Consider the following 21,989-nt stretch of genomic DNA (forward strand, 5'->3'; position numbering starts at 1 on the left):
AAGTCAATTAGTTTATAAACGGATCGGCGATGTACAGACGTTGTTGATTATATATTGTGGTGTAATTCGTATTTGTTTAAGTTTAATTGTGATTTCGAGCGAATAGCAGAAAGCATAAACAACATGGACATCGATTCATCGGATGATGAACAATCGATGGTATCTGATGATGCATCTATACCGAACAAGCATTTAATTGCCGGCAAAATAGTAAAAATTCATCTAAAAGATTTTCTTACACACACCGAAGCCATTGTTCATCCAAGTGAACATCTAAATCTGGTGAGTTTGAATTTCATTTGAATTCGATGATGTGTATGATATGTAACCTGAACTTGTTAATGGGATGTTATCTCACTTAACTCTCAACAATTCCCGTTATCTTCTATGTGTTTTTTTCTCTACTATTTCTGGCTGCGTCATTTGAAATTATTTCGTCGAATAACTGTATATTGTTTATTGAATTGAATTGCATAGGTTATTGGGCCAAATGGGACTGGCAAATCATCAATTGTCGCATCCATCATCATTGGTATGGGTGGCAGTACAAAGATTTTGTCCGAACGCAACAAATTAAATGATTATGTGAAGAATGGCAAAGAGAATGCACACATCACCATTACCGTGTACAAAGATGAACGACGCACTCAGACCAATTTCACTCGTGAATTTAATCGAAAAAACAAAAGCACATACTACATCGATCAGCGTAAAGTTACCGAAAAACAGTATGTCGATGAAATCAATGCGTTAAATGTGCAAGTCGGAAATTTATGTCAATTTTTGCCGCAAGAACGTGTTCAAGATTTTGCCAAGCAAAATCCACAAGGTAATTTGGCCACCATATTATTGGTTTCTATTTTGAATTAACATAATTTTCCTTCCACACAAGAACTGTTTGCCAGCACACAGAAATCGGTTTGTACAGAAGAAATGATCGAAACATTTGACAAACTCAAAGAATTGCGTCACAATCAATTGAGTGACAACAAAAATGTTCAACGAACACAAGATTTGTTGCGCGAACATGAGCGTCATGTTGAACTGCTGGAACCCACCATTGCAAGTATTCGTGAACGTGACATTTTGGTGAATCAAAAAAATATGATTGAAAAGAAATTGGCGTGGATGGATTTTCAAGAATCATATGCGGAATGTTTGAAAATCAGCGCTGATCTTGAGGTGACACAGAAAAAATATGATGAAGCCATGGAGAAAAAGAACGATCTACAAAAGCATATCGAATCGAAAGCAAAAGAGCGCCAAAAGTATGAGAAATCATTGTCAGCCGAAGTGTCGAAGAAGAGAAAATACTGCAATGACCTCGATCAAATTGGTGGCGAAATTGAAAAATTGGAAATCGAATTGCGGAATGCACAATGTGACCTTGATATATACATCCGAAATGCTGAAGAGCGTGACCAAAAAATGGACGAAAATCAACTCGTTCTCAATACATACAAGCAAGAATGCGAGAATTATCTGCAGACAATTGGTTCGGTTGAACAGGTTGAAAATATGATGACCGAAATCGATATGAATATTGAAGATAAACGTACAAACGTACGCAAACTTACCGAAGCTCGTGCCAAGGTGAACGGTCAAATTGACAATGAAATTCGACCGTACATTAACAACATAGATTATAAAATAAAGGCGTTGAATTCAGTGGCCGATGCAAAATTGAACTATCTTCAAACACAACATTCCGACACATACAATGCGGTGCAGTGGTTGCGCAATAATCATGACATGTTCCGTGGAAAAATCTATGAGCCAATGGTGATGGAGATCAATGTACGTAGCAACGAATATAGCAAATACATTGAAAATTGCGTACGAATTCCTGATTTGATTGCATTCACGTGCGAAGAAACGGAAGATATGAACAAATTCATAAAAATAATGCGCGTCGACAACAATTGGCAAGTCAATGTTATTCATTCGCCGGCTGCAAATGGTCTATTGTCGAAATACAAACCACGGGTTAGTTTATTTTATCCATCTTTTTTTATCTGTTCTCATTTTTGTTTAACTAATTTTCTGTTTTTATTTCTGAAAAAAAGGAGCCCATCAGTGAGTTGCGTAAACTTGGCGGTGAAATTTATATGGTCGATTGCATTGAAGCTCCATTTCCAATTTTGAATTTTTTGTGTCAGACTTACGGTGTGCAAAATGTTCTGATCGGTAATCAAAATTTAGAGCGTAAAGCTGATTTATTGCCGGACTCATTGGGATTATTCTTCACACCAACCCATCGGGTCGTTCTTAAAAAGTCAAAGTATACCAATAGTAAGTCGTTGATGTCAAACGTGCTACGAGCTAAAAATATGCTGAATGTTCGTGTAAGCCAACGTGAATTGGATGATCTGGAAGCGGAGAAAACGAAACAGATTCAGAAATGCGATCAATTACGTAATACCCGAAATCAAATCGAAACAAAAATAAATCAATTGGAACAAGAATGTAAGGCCGGTTTTCAAGAGAAGAGTGAACATCAAAAGCATATCCTTGAATACCGTACATTAACGAACAAGATAAAACAGCAAGAAAACAAAATACGACGGCTGATGAACGAAGCGGTTGATGTTGACGCTGAAAAGGAAAAGTTTGACAAACGATCCAAGGACATTATTAAGAATATGATAAAATTCCACGAAACCTCAATCACCACGTACGATCAAATGATGAAAATCGAACTGAATGAAGTGAAGGCAAAGGCACGTTTGGTCATCTTCAAAAATGGTACAACCAATGGGCAAATCACTTAAAAATTACTTATTAATTATTATTGATTGTTTTCCGATTATTTTTCCGATTACTTATCGATTATTTTAAATTTTATTCTTTTCTTTTGTGATTCTCCCCTTAGGTACAACCAATTTCGATGCTGAGCTCATGGAATGCAACGATGAAATTACCACATGCAAAACATATTGCGATCGAATTGGTGAGGTGCTCGATAAGAAAAAGCAAGAGGCTAAGGATAAACAAGTGAAAGCATTGAGTTTGACCGAAAATCATCGACCAACCGAAGGTGATAAATTTCCGTATAAAGAAAAGTTCGATGAACTCTCCGATGACAAATCTCAACTGAAGGAAGAGTACGACGATCTTGAACAAAAGATTAGCTGTCGCTCATCCAACGATCAGGCTGTTTTGGAAGATTACAATGAAAGGTATATAATAAAAATTTCACACTTTTATTTTTAAAACCATTTTTATTTTCATTGAAAATGTATGTTGAATGTTTCATAGACTAAAACAAATTGAATCACTCAAGAAAGATTTGCGAAAAAGAAACAAAACCACCGCCGAAATGGAGATTGAAATCAGTAAATTGCATAACAAATGGTATCCGAAAATTAACGATATGGTAAATTCGATCAATCGTAATTTTACCGATTTCATGACATCGATGGACTGTGCCGGCGAAGTTGAACTGATCTATCCAAGTGACCGTGATTATGAACAATATGGTATTGAGATTCGAGTGAAGTACCGAAGCAGTGAAAAATTGAGAGCGCTGAATCGTTTTGTACAGTCGGGCGGTGAGCGAGCGGTGGCCATTGCCGTTTACAGTTTATCATTGCAACATTTATCGCAAGTACCTTTCCGTTGTGTCGATGAGATCAATCAAGGCATGGATCCAAACAATGAACGTCTTGTTTTCGAAATGCTGGTCAATAACGTTGCACAACCGGGCCAATCACAATTTTTCTATGTCACACCCAAACTACAAACAAATCTGCCATACAACCCGTATGTCAACTGCATCACTGTATTCAACGGACCATACACAAACCGCCACGATTTATTCGAAGATGTTTGAGGTAAGTTTGGATGCAAAAAGACTGTGGAAGAATTCATTTTAATTGTTTGTTGTTTTTTTTGCAGATGCAGCGACATTCTATATCCTGTTATACATGATACGCAATTGAGCTGTAAAATCAACAGTTTTTCGTTCTTTTTTTTTGTTTATTTATTTTTTATTGATTTCGTTTTCATAATTTCATTAGACTTTCATTGTTTTTCATTTGTCATCAAATATTTACAGAACACACAAAAAATATTTGGTTATTGGTTTTGTTAAATTAGTGATGATGCAATGCGATTTGAATTATTATAAGATATTGATTTATCAGAATTTGACAATTGTAGATCGTGTTGATTTTCAGGAAAATACATGCACTATTGAAATGGTCATTTTTTTGTTGTTGTTGACAATGTCACACAATTCCATAATGGAATATAGCAAAGGAAACTGTGCTTTCAAATCGTCATTGAAGTCAATTTACAATTCATTTCTATATATACCAATGCTTATTCCATAGATTATTTTGTCGGATTATTTTCATACATTTAACGCTAATTATTTTATTTATATCATTAAAAGTTGGTTAGAAATCTGGTTTCATATTTGTTACAAAAATCATTTAAAGTTTTATCTTCATCAACTGTTGATGGCAAATGGCTAAAACGAAGAAAAAAAGAATTAAGAGATCAAGAAATATTACGAAGAAAAATGTGAACAGCGTACATGTTATTACATAATTTTGTGATCGTTAAGGAAATGAAGATGGAAAAATGTGAATCGAACAATTTATCTAAGATTAATAAAAAAAACTCAATTTTTGTTACAAATCAAAAATGTTACATCTTAAAAGCAATTTCTTCTCTTGACAAACGAAAATATATTCTCTTTTCAGCTGCATTCAAAATTATTATTTTCTATATCTTGTATCGTTTTGTTTTAATTATAAATTGCCGAACATTTTTGTTTCGTCAAAAAAAGACTGCATCCACTTAAGTAATATATTTACACTAAAACTAACAAATCTTTGGAATATTTGTAAATACTGTGTGACACAACGATCTCTTCACTTACACTCCCTTTCAATTTATTCGTTAAAATAAAAAAAAAACTCGAAAATCTTATTTATGGAATTTGTTTTTGGTGATAAAATTGCATAAATTCAATTTCTTCGCTCCCTCCTTCCCCCTCTGTCTCTCTCCTCCTCTTCTTCTTTGGAAATTTATTTATATATTAATATATTTTCATCAAAATAACAGATTTTCTCGATCTGCTTGTTTGCAAATTCCAGCTTAGATGAATGAATCTAATTGGATGGATACTTCTGGTCGACTGTTGTATACTGGTAAGTGTTTGAATGCAGTTGCTGTTGCCGCATCTGATGCCTTTTCGGTTGTTGCTGTTGTTGTTAAATATTATTGCTAGTATAGTAAAGTATCGTTTTCGTCGATACTTTTACTATCCTCGTTCGACATTAATTATGTTTGATATTGCAACATCGGTGCCGACAAATTCGGATGATGCGATGAATTCATTCGCAATGCCGATAAACTCTTGTTATACCATTCGTCTTCGGCTGACATTCCTAAATAGTGTGCAAGACGAAGAAATAGATTAAGTAGATGAAAATATTTTCATTAAATTACATATCGCTAATGTGTCTTTTCGTGTGATGCCCTGAATTGTATATGTTTGTTCGAAATTACAACGCCAAATCAACGCCCTTGACGGAAATTCAAAATTAACACAATTTTCGCAAAAATTTATTAAGATGCGCGCACAAGAATTTAACATTCACGATGTATATAAGCCTTTTTCTTGAATATTTCTATCAAAAAAAATGTTTCACTTACCCATTGAATCTTGCCGGACGCCAACCGAACTCATGTTTGACGTGTGACCCATTGAAAATGGTTGTGTCATGCCCGGATACGATGTTGCACCCATTTGAAACAAGTCCTGCGACGAATAAATTTGGTGAATTTGAATTTAAAAGAAAAGAAATGGAAATGGCCTAAAAGGTGTTGAAGCACCACTTACTTGTGGATATCGATTAATCGAGTTTGGATGTGGATATGGCTGATAGCCTCTTGATACGCTGTATCCTTGAATATTTCGCATCATACCATTGCATGATGGTATGACCGATGGTGCCAATGCCTTTTGCAATTGTTTTTCCTGCTTTCGATATTTTGCACGGCGATTTTGAAACCAAACCTAAACGACACATTCAAATACAAAAATCGATTAAATTAACACATGAGTGACAATACAAGGCCTTTAAGGCCTTATTTGCTAAGCACACGATCGTAATCGTGGACGATTTCAATCGTCTACCGATTGTTATAAATCGTTCACGATCTTAATCGGCAAAGGGTTTTTCATAATCGGCGACCGATTTTTCACCGATTTCGAAAAAAATCGTCCACGATTACAATCGTTCGCGATCGTGTGTCTAGCAAATAAGGCCTTAAACGATATCTTTTTTTGTTGAGAGAAAATTAAGTTTTATTGTTGACTTTTTAACAATGAGATAACTTTGGAATGAGAATTAAGCCAGTTCTGCCGTGAGTGTGTGCGCTTTTTTCGCATTCATTTGCATTTATCGCGGAATTTATACTTTCAAAAATAAATGCGTACGAAAATAATATTATGCTGTTTCAATTAGATTATAAGAATAACGAAAGACACTACTTCTTGTCAATGACATGGACCGAGAGAAAAAAAGGGAAAATATATGCACTCAAAGTGAACATTCAAAGGATGCGCGCGATGCTGAAGTATTTGCAGGTTTTAAAAGATCAGAAAAAAATGTACGGTATAAATGAAAAGATGCGCTGATACATGAGATTGAAATGGTATATGGTGTGAGATGGCAAAAGAGAGGGAGACAGAACACACACACACAGAGAGAAATTGGCAATGCCGATGTTATTATTTCATCGACATTGCACTTGCACGATGTAGCTGTTGTTGTTATTTTTTTCTTCTTATTTTCATTTTGTTAATGCTTCCCTTCAAACAGCAAGAATGTACACATCATGCTTAAAAACTTATTGGCACAAGTGAATACGGTGTCCTCTGAAACATGTTACGAGGGTAAATTTCGATTCGAAAAACCAATATGGCGATGGCAGAAGAAGAAAGATGTGTGCAGAGTTAAAGAAGGAAATTATTTTTGGTAAAATGTGACAATGTGTGCGATGGTGATGGTGGTGGTGGCAGCGCGAGGGTTGTGGCGTTGTTGTTTTTCGGTACATTCTCTATCTTTCGCTGATGGCAAATGTGGAACACATCATAAAGTGAGTCTCGGAGACTAACGTCTACCATGCTATCAAATGGATACGTAATTTGATTACTCCACCCCCGTGCATTGAAAATTCATCTGCCATACATGTGCTTGTACGTACGAGTGTCTATCTGTATGTGTTTTGCAAAATGTTAAGGCGAATATGTGCATTTGTGCTATGTATCGTTGTTGTTTTGGGTTTTTCTTTTACTCCTCGACACACAAATTTTCATTTGGAATTGAATCGTTTCGCTTTTTTCGTACCCCCAACTTTTACACAAAAATATCATGGCGAAATGAGCATTTTCGATGATGATGCCACTGCTGCCGTTGGTTGATGCTCTCTTTTTTGTTTATGTGTCATTCTCTTTTTGCAAGGCTTTTTTTCCATCGTCGTTGTTGCCGTTTTCGACAACCAACTCGAGTTTCTTACTCATTCGCCGAGAACATCATTTGAAAATTTGTCTTCTCTTCTTTTTCGTTTCTTAAGATCTTCCCTTCGTACAACCCGTAACTTTTATTTTATCTTTGTTGCTCGCCATTCTTTTTTCCTCGTTGCTGAAAAAATCTTCACTCACACTTCTTCCGTTTGGGTGTACATTTTTGTTTTTCCCTTATTTTTGTTTTAGACTCTATATCTCTTTCTTCCTTGCTTGCTTTTATTCTTTTACTTTCGATCTGACGCGGTACTTAACGGTGGGGTAGAGAGAGAGAGAGAGAGAGAGAGAGAGAGAGAGAGCGAGAGAGAATTGATAAGAAAATGTTCTGCATAAAAACGTCCGTGAAAGTTGTGTGCGTGTTTTCCTGGAATAAGAAAAAATTATTTTCTTCGATAATTTTTCCATTTTCGTCTATGGTAGCGAACGGCATTCAAACGCTCAAAAAAAAACAATCTCGATGCTGTTGTTGATGGTGAAGTGAATATAAAAAAGAGAGATGTATATTGTTCACATTCCACCAAGCACAGATAAATTAAGCAAATACGACCGAAAAGTAAACAGGGCAAAAAGTGACGCATATGAAGCGAACAAAGTGGTTAAAATGTCGACATCATATTGATATTAACTAAGTCGAGTGCGAAAACATTATGGAGTTTATGGCATTAATGGATATGGCGATAGAATGAGCGAAGAGAAAAAGAAAAAAACGATTGAAAAAATGATCCATCTTCTTGGGAAATTACCGTTAATAGCACATACACACATACGCGCGCGCACTTGCTTGCAAAGACCAACGTCATTGAGCTGAACAAGATGAAAAAGAATATCAACGCAATGAAAACACTTTCTTCGCTTTCTTTCTTTCATTCCACTTGCTCGACGTTTTTGTAACAATTTTATGTTTTTACTTTTGTCGTTGTTGCCGTTCGTGTGCAACCTCATCGTTTGAAGAAAAGATATATGAACGAATGCTGCGCGCGATACACACGTAATTTCACATCGTGTCTTTTCTTCTGCTTTTTGAACTCTCTCAATTTGTTGTATGTTTTTGCCGTTGATTCTAACGTCAATTTAATCCATTTGCAGAAAAGACGATTCCACGACAAAGTGAAAACAGTCTGAACGTCGAGAAAGTATGACTGTTGGAAATTCGTCCATTTATTTTTCGTCGTCTTCTTCGTTCTCTTTCTTCTTATTTCTTGGATCTGTTGAAAAAGACAATATTGCTGATAATAACACAGTATACACACAGAGAGAAAAATAAAATCCATTTGCTGAATACATGCGAATCATGTATGGAGTGTTTTTATCTTCTTCTGTCGCTCATTGGTGTGAGACAGCGCCCCCGAAAAATTCAAAGGAACGAATTATAATAGTCTCATCATTGGAAATAGACGCCATTACGATTTTTGCGAACGACGACAGCAACCCACAAATTTTAAGCAAACATCGTACTTATCTTTGTTTCGTCTTCAGTTTCCAACATCATTAATTTTCACATTTTTCGTTAGAACGAAAAAGTAAGAGGGAGAGACAGAGTGATAGCGAGGGCGAGGGAGAAAGAGAATGCGAACGTCGAATGAATGGAAAAAAAGGATGGTGCAAAACTGGTTCAATAAAAACAGAGAATATTCATTTTGACAAGAAAATGGGGAACAATAGTCTTTTCGTATTAGTGACTGACGATGGTATATAAAATCGATGGTATGCCGAATGGTGGTGCTTCGTTTGATTGAATATCAAAACCATCGTGTCATTCGGAGTTGACTGTGTTTTGTTTCTCGAGAGAAAAATACGAACCACACACAAACACGCCGAGCGTGAAGAACCATTTAGTCTGTTGAAAATGCTGAACCCTCATCGCTCATGCAAAACTTTAACATTTTTTTGCTCGTTCTAATAAGACTTTCGAGTTTTTAAAGAGGGTTTTTTTTGCATAAATGCCGGCATATCACACATTTTCAAAAAGAAGACGGAACGAACGAAATTAAAGAATAGAAAAACAATGCGACGAGGCTGATGATAATCGGGATAGCATTAACAAATATGATCAGATAAAATAAAATGGAATGCGTACCATGAACGAAATAGAGAGGGTGGAACTTTTTGTGTTGCGACCCAACTTTTTGGGATTAGTCAACTTTTTAAAGTTCTTAGTATCATCGAGATGCGAAGGAGAAAATAGAGACATTTTTTTAAAATATTGTGTTTGTCGTGAATGAGAAAGAAAAGTGTTTTTTTTTCGCGCCAGACTTATTGAAGACAAAAAATTTCCTTGATATTATCGCAGTTTTTTTGAGTATTTAGTTCATTGCGGCTTTGATTTATTCTCTATGTATATTCGATATATACGTATTGGTGTGTGTGAGAGTCTCATTTTTGTATCGTCTAAACGAGATTCAAAGCAATAAAATGCATTTCAGCCCAGTAATTGAATTACTAATTCAATTTCGGCGAAACGAAATTCAATTATCAATATTTTCGAAGACCAAACACATCTCTCCCCGAAAAAATACACACACACGGCGAAGCATAAACAGCGGCATCGTACAACGATGAAGCATTGGCCGGAAAATTCAATAAAAACATTCGAAGACCAATGAGAAATAAAAAAAAATTGTACAGGACAAAATCGATAATCACAACAAGAGCCAATATCGAAATTGGAAACAACCAAAAAAGCGTCTAATAAATAAATTGATATAAAGCAAAGATAATATTTTGTGATGGAGTAAATTGGTCAGCATAGCGAAAAAAAAATCAAAAGATTCGGTGATAGCAAATTTTTTGGCCAATTTACGGTCGAAATGAGTTTTGTGCGCGTTGAGACATGGTTATGACATTTATCAACATCATTTCGAAGCACACAAGCAATTCAGGATTCCTCGGGGAAACTGCCTTTATTTTCTACATCGAATACAATACATAACACAATCAATATGGTCAAGGTGAAACATTTCCTGGCAAATGTATTCTTCATTCAATTTATTCAACGAAACAAATTGCTCCTTGGAAAGTAGTTCAATGAAAAAAAAAAGGAGAAACATGTAGATGAAATCGTTTGTTATCGATCATTCACTCTTTGATATTTGTTTTTTTTTTTGCTTCTTCAGTTGCTGTAAAATGACTGCATCCTGCACCAAACAGCAGGACTAATCGAAATGTCGAGTAAGTACTTTTTTGTGGCGCGAACAATTCAAATGCACCCTGCTGTCAATTTCAATAAATGTGGACAACTGTCGAATCTGTCGATATTTTTTTACAGTTAACACTTGAACGGATTTGAATTAGAAAACTGTTTTCGGCAGGTTTTTATACTAGAATAAAAAAACTTGCCGATATTTGGCAAAAGTCTGAATGAAGATCCGGTTGTAAAAAAGTAGGAGTGATTGCATGGTGTTTTCCACAGTCATGTTTTTTTTTATCACGATGATTCCTAGCCCGAGTAATTATCATTCAGTTATTTTAATGAATAATTCATTTAGTGGCTTGGTAAATTAGACCTATTGACATAAATTTATTTTACTTTTGATGCTATAAAATGCGCACACAGCACGGCTAAGGGCTTTTTGTCATCACGTTATTGTGACGATGAAGAAGAAAAGGGAAAAAAAGGAAAACACACTGTGTTGATGATGTACTCACTTGTATTCGAGCCTCATTCAGTTTAGTTGTTCGGGCCAACTCTTCCCTGCAGTAAATATCTGGATAATGTGACTTGGCAAAAGCAGATTCCAGTTCAGCTAGTTGCTCCTAGTTTTTTTTTTTTTTTTTTTTTGAATATTATGAAAAACAAATCGGATTGAATTAAGGTCAATGAACATTTGTGGAAACGTTATACTTTTCATATTTTGCTGTTTAATTTCAGAGGAAATCAATAGTTTTAATAAAAATTCGGAAAAAAATATGTCGGAATTTGTTTGAATTGAAATTTCAAATGCTGTAAATTATGAATAAGCGATATAAAATCAAAATAGTTTGACTGCAACGTTGAATGTGGAAATTAAATGAAAATGTTGCTGCCATACCTGAGTGAATGTAGTGCGATGTCTTCGTCTGGCTGGCGTTGGACAAGATGCTGTGGTCGGTGTGTGTCCAGCATGTTGAGGTAACGATGAGATTCCACTTCCTGGTGACGAAACACCGCCAGACAACGATGACAAGCCGGAATTGGGCTCGGGTTTTAATTTCTTGAATGCACCTTCAGCTGCAAACAAACAAAAAAGTTAATGTGTTTTGACCACTTACTGCATATGAAGTGTATATGTGTGAAAATATTTTCAATAACGGACAATTTACGACATGTCTGTCGCCTATGTGAATATGTACAATATAAATGATTATGTTACAATTCATTAACAAACTATTGATTACAAACTTAATTTCCTTTTTGTCATTAATAATAACTGTTGTGGCCATTTCATGGAACTCGTTGTTGGTCGGTGACGGCGACAGCAACAACAACAACAAAAAAAAAATGATTAAATTTCTGTTTTAATGAAATTTGTTATGTTTTGAAGAGTGCAAATAATTTTTACCGAAAGCCAAAATCGATGCTAAAAAAAACCGAATGCTGTAGCCAAAGTTATTAATATTTATGTGGCCACGGATGGTCCATACGCGCCAACTATTCTGTGATTTTACAGTCAATATTTTTCACTCTCACATATTTTAATTACGCCCCCATGGAAAATGTTGTTTTTATTTTAGCAAACATTTTTAATTTAATTCAGTTAAAATTAGATTGTTTTTTAAATGAAAGAAACGCTTTTATCCTAAAAGCCTTTTTCATTGTTTGATTGCGAGGGAGAAAAAATCAAATTGTTGGCTGATTTATAAAAGCCAATGATTTTTGGAATATTATATTTACTATCGCAAAGACCAATGATTCAAAGATTTAATGCATCAATGTTTAATTGAATTTCTTTGATGACAACGAACATCGAGATTTTACCTAATTTTTTTTTTGTTATATTTAATGCAATGCTGGTGAGCATGCGTTTAAATAAATAATAAATAAAAATTGTATAAAATTTTGAAACTATGATTGAGTTATTGGGCTCGATACGAATGACAAAATGGAAAATGGTCGATGTGAGCATTTTTTTTATCGTAAATTCAATCATATTTTGTGCTTATCCATTTTATATTTTTCGTAGCACACACACGCCCACAATATTTCATACGAGCATCACAAAAAGTGTCCACACTTATGCTACAAATGTTTTGTATATTCAATAAACGTAGCCCATCAAAGGGTTTTTGAGAGTGAGTTTCACATTGTGAAAAACCTACGACAAAGTGTATGCACACAGAATGGAGAATGACGTCAATTTGTGGTTTCGATGCGAAAACTACTATTTTTTTCTCTCTCGAAATATTTCAATTTGATAGTGGTTTTGTCATTCTACGTACCGTAACAAGCACGTATGCATTTATATCAAAGTAGTCACAATGATAAGCACCCTTTGTGCTTTTTGTGAATCACTAAAAAATAACACACAGAGAGAGAGGGAAAATTAGGAAATGTCTTTGTATTCGAACAAAACTGCTGACTTCAAAAAATGCATTCCAGTTAAAAGGTACATTGTTTTAAGGTTTTGTGGTTTGGCCAATATCCTCGACCATTATGCGCTTAAAATTGATAGTTTTGCAGTAATAAGATAATAGATTAATTCATTTAGAAAGTGTGAAAAGCAAATGGATACTAAATGCATAATTCAGTTAAAATCTGGTTGATAATGCCATCGTTTGAGCATCCAGCCTATTTATGACCTCTTTCATTTTTCCGTCCCGTCTAACAGTTGAAAAAAACGACGCCATTTTCAGACGAACAAAACGCATTTCAAAATCAAGCAATATCATCGTAGTCAGTGTTAACACTGTTGACTGAATGAAAGAATATTGCAGTTTTCAGGTACGCTGACGCTCCGTCACACGGTCACATTTAATCGTTGTCGTGGATTTTGACATTAAAATTTTAATATTCAACATTTGTCCATCGCATAAATTTCTACACAAAATTATGCACGTGAAATAACACGGTGCTTATTATTACCTGACACACTTGCGACATCATTTGCATTCATAAGCATTGTAATGTGGTCGATGTCAGAGGGTTTCCAAAATCGGCTTAATTTATGCAAAATAAAATCTGCAGATGCCACGAAAATCAAACGTCGTTTCCATGAACTTCTTGCACTTTGAATTGACGTTTCATGTCATCGGCGACCGTATCATTTGATATGCGGCATACCCCGGCATTTTGTCGGGGTAAATTATTATGCAAATCACGTTCAAATGACCACCAAAATTATTACATTAATAAATGTTGGAGTGAGATAATGACACCGGCATCTAAATATCAAAACATCAAATACCGTCGGTATGACTAAACATTTTGGAAACTTTTAACGGTTTTTTAACCATGTGCACTTGGAACGATTTATTCTCAATTGGAAAATGTAATTATTGAATTGAATGAAAGAGGATTATTTGAGAAAACTGACCATTCGGACCACATTCGACAATGTAAACGATTTGAAAAGGATTTCGGATTCACATCTGGAGTTCATTTTAAGCCTTTTCATCTTCATTTCGAAAAGAAAGAAAGAAAGTGTGCTGCTGGACGCTGTAATAATTAACTAATTTTTGCTGTCAATTGACCATCGACAAGCAATTACTTATGTGATTTTTATTAACTGTCAAATGATCAAAACAATGATCTTAATCTGCAGATAATCTGCAATGAGTGTACGCACGCACATCATCAATTATGATGCCCGAGTAATGAATGGTTTAATCCCATTGTTGGTTGTCTACTTTGATGCTTCGTTCAATGCTGTTTCGATCCATGAAAATAAAAAGTGTCAAAATCTCTACCGAAAATGTGTCATTCAATTGAATTGTACTTGCATTCATGCACAATTGAAAACTGGAGTGGAAACAATTCAAAAGAATGGGTGATGTGATAAACATCTGCCGACGGTATATGGTTCCATGTTTCAAACATATGCGCACACTGCTGTTAACATTAGTGTCTTATTACAATGACTTCATATGTATTTAAGGGTTCTTATTTCACTGTGACTGTTTGTTTTTTAGCTTAATATTTCAACAACTTGTTCAATTTGTTTGTTTCGAACGATAATCATCTACATAAATTGTTTTTTTTTATATTTGAAGAAAAAGATTATATCATTAATAATTATTTCGATTTACCTGTAATGGAATGATCGTGTCGTGACGGTGGTGTATGAGCCGGTGTATGATGATGTGACGATGTATCACCCAATCCTGCTGCCGATAATCCACCGTATAATGCACTAAAATCTTCCGGTGTGCTGTTACATTTTCGACTCTGATGCGTGACTATCGATGAATTTTTGCTATTGTCTAAATTGTTAATTGAGGCGGCCGAACGTAAGTCATGCGATAATCCTAAAAGACGATTTTCATGTGACGTTATGCCCATTAGACGATTATCTTGTAATGATGACATAAATTTCGAATCTTGATGTCCACTATGCTGTAAATTACCGTGTGCCAATGCATGATCTTCGAGCAAACCTTGTTGCAATCCCAACAGACCGCCCACCAAATTTGGCCGTAATTCATCCATGAGTTTTGTTTGTGATGCACTTGCTGCTGCTGCTGCCGTAAAATTCAATTGACGGCTAAAAATTGCCGGAAATATGTTAAACTGTTGTTGTGCAACGCTACCGTCGGCCAACGACGGACTCAATGAATTGTTGCAAATGTTTTGGCCAGAGGTTGATGTTGGATTTGTTCCACAACTACCACCGGCCACGCAATTTGTTTTAAAATCCAATTTGCCGTTACAAGCGACCGATTGTGATTGATTGTCCGGTAAACCGAATGGCTTGTCGAACGATGAAAATAAATCTGCTGGTAAGTACAGTTTAAGGCTTTATTTAACGCTGCTGTAATACAAACAATTGCCGAATCACGTGTTACGAAACAGAATTTGTTGTCTTTTGCAACAACAAAAAAATTGAATTAAAAATTTACTTTCGCCAGACACGCCGCAATTGAAAAAGCGAAAAAACTAAAACTGACGAAGAAAAAATTTGAATTGTACTTAGATTGTGTTTGGTAGTTCCACTTTAGTTTCGTAATTCATATGGTAAAAAACTTTTTACGCAAAGGTCAATTGACGCATCAATTCAATTTATTAAAATATCACGTTTACATAGAAAAAGTGTCTGTACGTCGAGAGCAAAACAGATACACAAGTTATTGTCTCTATTTCTCGGTTGTATGTGTGTATGTAGACAATGCCAAATCTATCGACTGTTGAACTGTTCGTCTGGTAATTTATTCAAATTTATTAAATTAAATCACATCACATTCAATAAAAGTGGAAAATTCGTTTTGTGTCACTTTTTTCTATCACTCTTCTTGATCTGGTTGTGGTTTTGTCGAGAGCGTCGGCATTTTTCCTTTTATTTATCTTCGACTGGAAATTGCGTGTTTTTTTTTATTTAAACTTTTCTTTGAAAATATCTGCCTTGGAATCCAGTTCATTGGGTCACACTGTCATTTACTCTAATTTCAATTGTTCTCTATTTTTGTACTCACTTTGCACTATTTTTCTTCATGTCCTCGTATCGTTTCACTGTTCGCGCACATACACACCGACTGGCTGTCTTCCTTTTTAATTAAATGATAATCAATTTATTTTAGTTTAATTGCGTAATCAAAGTATCCACACAATTTGCATAATTCACAATTTAAACGTGGTAAACGATTGCTATCAGCATCTTCTCTTCTTCGTTGTCACTGTCTTGTTGTCGTCTATGGTTCATGTAGAAATTTTATGTGTATTATTTGACAGAACCGCAAAATATTCAATTAGAACTATCCATGTGCTGATTGTTAAAATGCTTTTGCAAAACTTTTCAATCACATCGATCGATTGTGTTCAAATTGAATTGTCAAAAATGATTAACAATACGCCGGAGACTTGTAATACATACACGTTGTTATGAGTCGAATCGTTCGAACATCAATATTCGAATTCGTTGCCGAAATGAAAAAAAAAAACCAAGTCAACTATCGAACACACAAAATACACTTTTATTGTGGAAAAATATGAGATGATTTTCTCATCACCGATTTCGTCCTTTATGTGTGCTTGTCACTGATGTGCGATGCGTTTTAGTAGTCGATTTGTTGTTTCTCTCTCTGAAAGTGTGTGCTGTTCATTCAACTGAGTTGACTCTATTAAAATGCTGTGAATTTCAAACGAGTTGCATCCTTGCCGTTTTGGGTCGCACCAACGCTTTCATTCGCTGGTTTACCAGCAGATTGCATACACGATCCTGATACATTAAACTGTATCAACTGTTGCACTGCTCTAACCACACACAAATCTATAGATGTCATTCTTTCTATTCAGTCTTTCCACCAACAAAATTTCGATCAAAATATGATACACAACCATTTTTGGTGTGACATGCGCAGTGCAATACAACGCCACCGCCACTGTATCGTATTTTGTTCCCTTTCTATGTTTTCGTCCCCTTTTTTGTAGCATACAATGAACACACCACCAAAAAGGGATCCGAAGCCATGCCCACTTTCCTTTCACATCGCACAATCATCATTGTACGACCCGAACGATGAGTGTGTGTAATTCAACATTGTTTATGTGTCTATAGCAACCAATCATAGTTGGATTAAAGCTATCTTTTTGAACTTCTTCATTTCTATGTACGTACGCTTTGTGATAAATCCGAGATCCCTTGGCTGAGAAGATAGACGATATAGAATAAACAAATGTATCGAATTCGATCGACCAAAGTTAAGATAAAATAGGGGCTTATCGTAGTGACGACGACGACGACGCTGATGATGGTTCAATGTCGATGACTGTACGAGGGTTGCTCCATAATTTTTTTTAAAAACATATATAACACAGTTGTTTTTTGTCGAAAATGGTTTTATTGTTTTTCAAAATATTCCCCGAGATGATCGATACACTTTTGCATTCGATGAAACCATTTGTCATAGCATTCGTGCCACTCCGAAACTGATATCTCCAAAACGTGTGTTTTGAACGCTTCAACTGCTTCTTCTGGTGTCGAAAATCGTTGACCACGTAGTTTTTTCTTCACGCTTGGGAACAAAAAAAAGTCATTGGGTGCCAGGTCAGGACTGTACGGTGGATGACCCATCAGTTCGATGTTTTGACCGGTCAAAAATCGAGTAGTTTGAAAAGATGTGTGAGAGCTCGCATTATCGTGATGAAGAATTATTTTGCGACGGTGGTTGTTTTTTCTTATTTCACCAAACACTTCGGGCAAACAAATGGTGGTATACCAATCAGAATTGACGGTCTTACGATCCTCTAGTGGAACGGTTGCCACATGACCACTTCTCCCGAAAAAACAGGCGACCATTCGCTTCGAAGTGCTTCTTGCTCGAACAACTTTCGTTGGGTTATCTTCATTTTGGAAGACCCATACAGTCGACTGCTGTTTCGTTTCGGGCTCATAGGCATATATCCACGATTCGTCACCAGTGACGATTTTATTAACGTCTTTTGAAGCACCACGATTGAATTTCTTGAGCATTTCTTTACACCAACTCACACGAGCCATTTTTTGTTCATCGGTCAATTTATGTGGGATCCAACGAGAGCAAATCTTTTTTACGGCTAAATGTTCATGCAAAATTGTATGTATGCTGTGGGATGAAATGCCCAAAGATGCCTCAATCTCACGGTAGGTCACATGACGATCTTCCATAATCAGTTTTCTGACAGCATCGATGTTTTGTGGCACAACAGCCGATTTTGGACGACCTGTATGAAACTCGTCTTTGAGCGAACTACGACCGCAACGGAATTCTCGGTACCAGTTATAAATTGTCTGAAGGGTTGGTGCTTCATTGCCAAAGGCCAAATGAAGTCGATCGAAACACTGTTGTTGAGATAATTTACTTCGAAAATCGTAGTAAATCATTTTACGAAAATCTTCACGTGTAAAATTCATTTTTTTGTTGAGTCGCAGTTTACCAGTCACTGTAAACAATACAAATAGCGTTCGTACGACAAAAGGTTCAGGGCACGAATACATACCAAAACATCAAACTTTACGAATATGACAATGGTTTACATCGGGCAACACTATAAGTACCATTTTAAAAAAAATTATGGAGCAACCTACGTATGGATACATGATTGATGACCATTTCTCTACAACGATCCAATCATAATGAACACAGTGTGCAAAAGAAAAAAAAAACATGTCCGTTTGAGTCTTCATCTAACAGCCTTGTTGCTTCAATTAAGTGTTGCGTTGTATGAGTATGCAGCGTTTTTTTTTCTCGATTTTCTAATTTCGTGCAGCTAAATGCATCCATCTAACACGGCTTCTCAATTTCACAATTGTGCACATTTTTTTATCTTGTTTCGCATTGCCAAATCCATATGCTGATGAACGAACCGAAACCATTTCCAACCCATGAGATTGTTCGATGATTGGTTTTACCTTTCAATTTTATGTTTATTTTCATGTCTTCTCTTCCTCTCAATAAAAAAATGCTCGCTGTTTTTCATGCATGCTGAACAAAAATCATCGATTGCAATAAGAAAAAAAATGGGTAAAAGAAGAATAGAATTGAAATAAATTTGTTTTGTATTGCGGAGATGGCATTTGAAATGAAGCCATGTCCATTGTCATTTACACATTCGCGACAAACACACACACACTTTTATCCTAATAAAGATATATGTCATTTTATTCGCTTTCAGCCGGATATGATGCGCGAGAAAAATTACATGCATAAATTATTCAAAATAAATGAAATGTTGTTCAGCCATCATGCCATATTGATGAATTGAAGAAAAATGTACTGAGCATAAAAAAGCGGACCCAAATACTAACCGCTTCGCATGCAAACAAAAAAAAGTTTTTCATTTTTGTGTTGGCTTTAATCATGCTCATACAAATCGGAAAACAATTCATCATGTCAGTTTTTGCGTGCTCGTCGATATATATTTTATATTTTTTTTTCTCTTCTCAAAAGCAAACGTGTGCGCATGAAACAGGATCGGACGTGTGCGGAAAATAATAATCCTTTTTCCCGGGAAACTGATCGAAATTTATTGACAGCTCGTGTACGCGTTTTTTCGCCACTTTTCTTGTTCAATAAAATGCACTTTTTAATTTAAATTCCGTTTGATTCGTTTGACATCTTTTTTTTAACTCTCTCTCTCTGTCTCTGTACCTCTCTCCGTGCACTGTGTTCAGTAGCTTGTAATCGAATTTTGTCTTATACGTCCGGCACAAAAATACAAATGATATGGGCATTATTTTGTTCGGTCAAACTATTTAGGTTGTGATTAAATCACACAATAAAAGTGCACCCAATTGAAATTTCCTAATTACACATGTGTGGCACACCATTGTATAAATACGTCACATTTTCCACCGCTTTTTTGCATTGTAACGAATGTAATTTCCAGCATTTAGTTCATAGAAGTGTAATGTTGTTACAAATGCACATTTTTATATTAAAACTTACTTTGATGAAAAATTGTGATTTCCGGCGCTTATTTTCTGTTGTGACAACAGTGGCAGCGAAAAAAAATGCTGTGAAAAATTGCAGTTTCATTCTCACATTATTTCCTTCATTATTCCATTTTTCCGCTTACAATTAGTTACATCCTGAATTATTATTATTATATTTGTGGTACAAAGAGTCTCTCGAACATGCTCGAAAACGTTCACAAGTTGACGTTATTGTTCCGTTTTTTTCAATTACATAATTTTTTTTTGTCATGGCGTCAATGCGTCTATCGCGCTAATTGTGGTTGTCTAGTGTTCTACCAAATAATAAATATGTCAAAATACCAATCGAAATGCATCACACCCATTATGCATTTCAAACTGGTTAATTTCAATGACTGTTATTACAGTTCAATTGTCAAGTTTTTCATTTTATTAAATATTCGGGATTTATAATCGAGAAAAAAGTATGTGGATGCCAAACAAGCATGGACACGTGGTGCCTGAATCAAATAAATTAGAAAGGGTATAATTATCTGTCCTTTTAAAGTCAGCACTTACCTTTTATTAATCGAACAAGATATAAGTGTCTCATTTGTTCAGAACGCCCACTTTTTCTCAGCCGTTTTGGGTCGACCACCCAAAATGCAAAATAATAATAAAGTGTTTGTATCGCAAACAATGGCACCGCATGACTCAATATTTTGACAATTGAAATTAGATGGCTTGTTGTTCACATTCGAATTCATTCATTTGATTCAAGTGTAAATACAACCAAAAGTGCGAGCGGTCGTGATTCCGGTGTTGGTTCGCTTTATTGTGTATCAAGGTCTCAAATTGAGAGCACGTGTCCGACGACCTTCTTCAATTAATATTATGCTATAAAGTCAGCAAATCACACTGTAAACGCCTTTGCCATTGAGCAAGGGGTTACATTTCCAACGGAAATACTTATTTCACAACTGAAATGCATGTTGTCACACACGCACATATCCAAGATCTTGATCAGTGAGCTCAATTCAATAAACGCAAAAATTGCATTTTCTTCAACTCTCTCTCTCCTGGTCTCTCATCAGTACACAAACGTTGAATAACTATATGGTCAATCAATGTAACAATTTCATAGTGCAAATCAAACGATGTAACAATTTTTCAGTCGGAAATGGCTGTCTATTCAATTGAATTCGTATTTCGTAAAAAAATCTATGGAAAACACTCAATTTGCGAAATGGTAAGCATCTGCTTTAAGCCAATGCATGCATCCATGAAATAGAAACATGAAAGCGATTTGAAGCGAATCAACAAGATGAAACAGACTCAATTTGTACTTTTAATAGATTTCAAACAATTAATTATTCATTTTCATATGTTTAAAAAATTGCTCGGAATGATATCTAACCCAATTCACAATTTCAATGTTTGTTATCCTTCATCAGCAAACGATTTTTCTAAAAACGTCTCATGGGTTGAGGGAAACTGGAACAATCAGACATCGTTTTTGTTGGCATGTTTGTGAATAAAACATGAAAAAACACAACATCGAATCGCAAATAGAGATACATACATCGAGAAAAAGTGAATACGAGATAAAAGTCACACAGATTACATCTACCCCAATGTTGCACAGTTGTGGTGAGGTTAAGTGCACATATCTAATATTAATCTGAATTTCAATTCGAATTTGAAATATGTATATCATTTTATAGAGCACTTTATTTGCTGATTTAGAGATATATTGCAGGGGGTTGAAACTAGCCTAAGTTGAATCAATCATTTTGAATCTATCTGAAAATAAATCTATACGATTTCCAGTAAAAAGTCTCCCGAAATCATGATATTTATCCGAATGTTTTCTAATTACCTTGAATATACTGGTGTCTATCCCCTTCGATAGATCGTCTATCTTTGTT

General features: G+C 35.4%; 2 protein-coding genes across 3 annotated transcripts; one reads left to right on the forward strand and one right to left on the reverse strand.

Moving 5' to 3' along the window:
• The first annotated feature begins 5 nt into the window (after positions 1-5).
• LOC116349089 (structural maintenance of chromosomes protein 5) lies at positions 6-4,651 on the forward strand. The gene is made up of 7 exons (XM_031780359.1): positions 6-282; positions 478-829; positions 893-1,986; positions 2,067-2,745; positions 2,873-3,179; positions 3,259-3,833; positions 3,898-4,651. The coding sequence occupies exons 1-6, from the start codon at positions 124-126 to the stop codon at positions 3,830-3,832; spliced, it is 3,165 nt and encodes a 1,054-aa protein (XP_031636219.1). The 5' UTR covers positions 6-123; the 3' UTR covers position 3,833; positions 3,898-4,651.
• On the reverse strand, positions 4,021-16,838 carry LOC116349090 (retinal homeobox protein Rax). 2 transcript variants are annotated; one of them, XM_031780361.1, is made up of 7 exons: positions 15,083-16,838; positions 14,765-14,983; positions 11,572-11,750; positions 11,189-11,296; positions 5,855-6,031; positions 5,668-5,773; positions 4,021-5,399 (listed from the first exon to the last, which is right to left on the reverse strand). In XM_031780361.1, exons 1-7 carry the CDS (start codon positions 15,162-15,164, stop codon positions 5,293-5,295), a joined length of 978 nt encoding a protein of 325 aa, XP_031636221.1. In that variant the 5' UTR covers positions 15,165-16,838; the 3' UTR covers positions 4,021-5,292. The 2 variants fall into 2 exon arrangements, with proteins under 2 accessions (XP_031636221.1, XP_031636220.1); XM_031780360.1 differs by having other exon boundaries at positions 4,023-5,399; positions 14,765-16,838.
• Positions 16,839-21,989: the final 5,151 nt, after the last annotated feature.

This window comes from Contarinia nasturtii, unplaced genomic scaffold, assembly GCF_009176525.2.
Source record: "Contarinia nasturtii isolate CC-2019 unplaced genomic scaffold, AAFC_CNas_1.1 Cnas_scaffold_2806, whole genome shotgun sequence".
Taxonomy (NCBI): Eukaryota; Metazoa; Arthropoda; class Insecta; order Diptera; family Cecidomyiidae; genus Contarinia; species Contarinia nasturtii.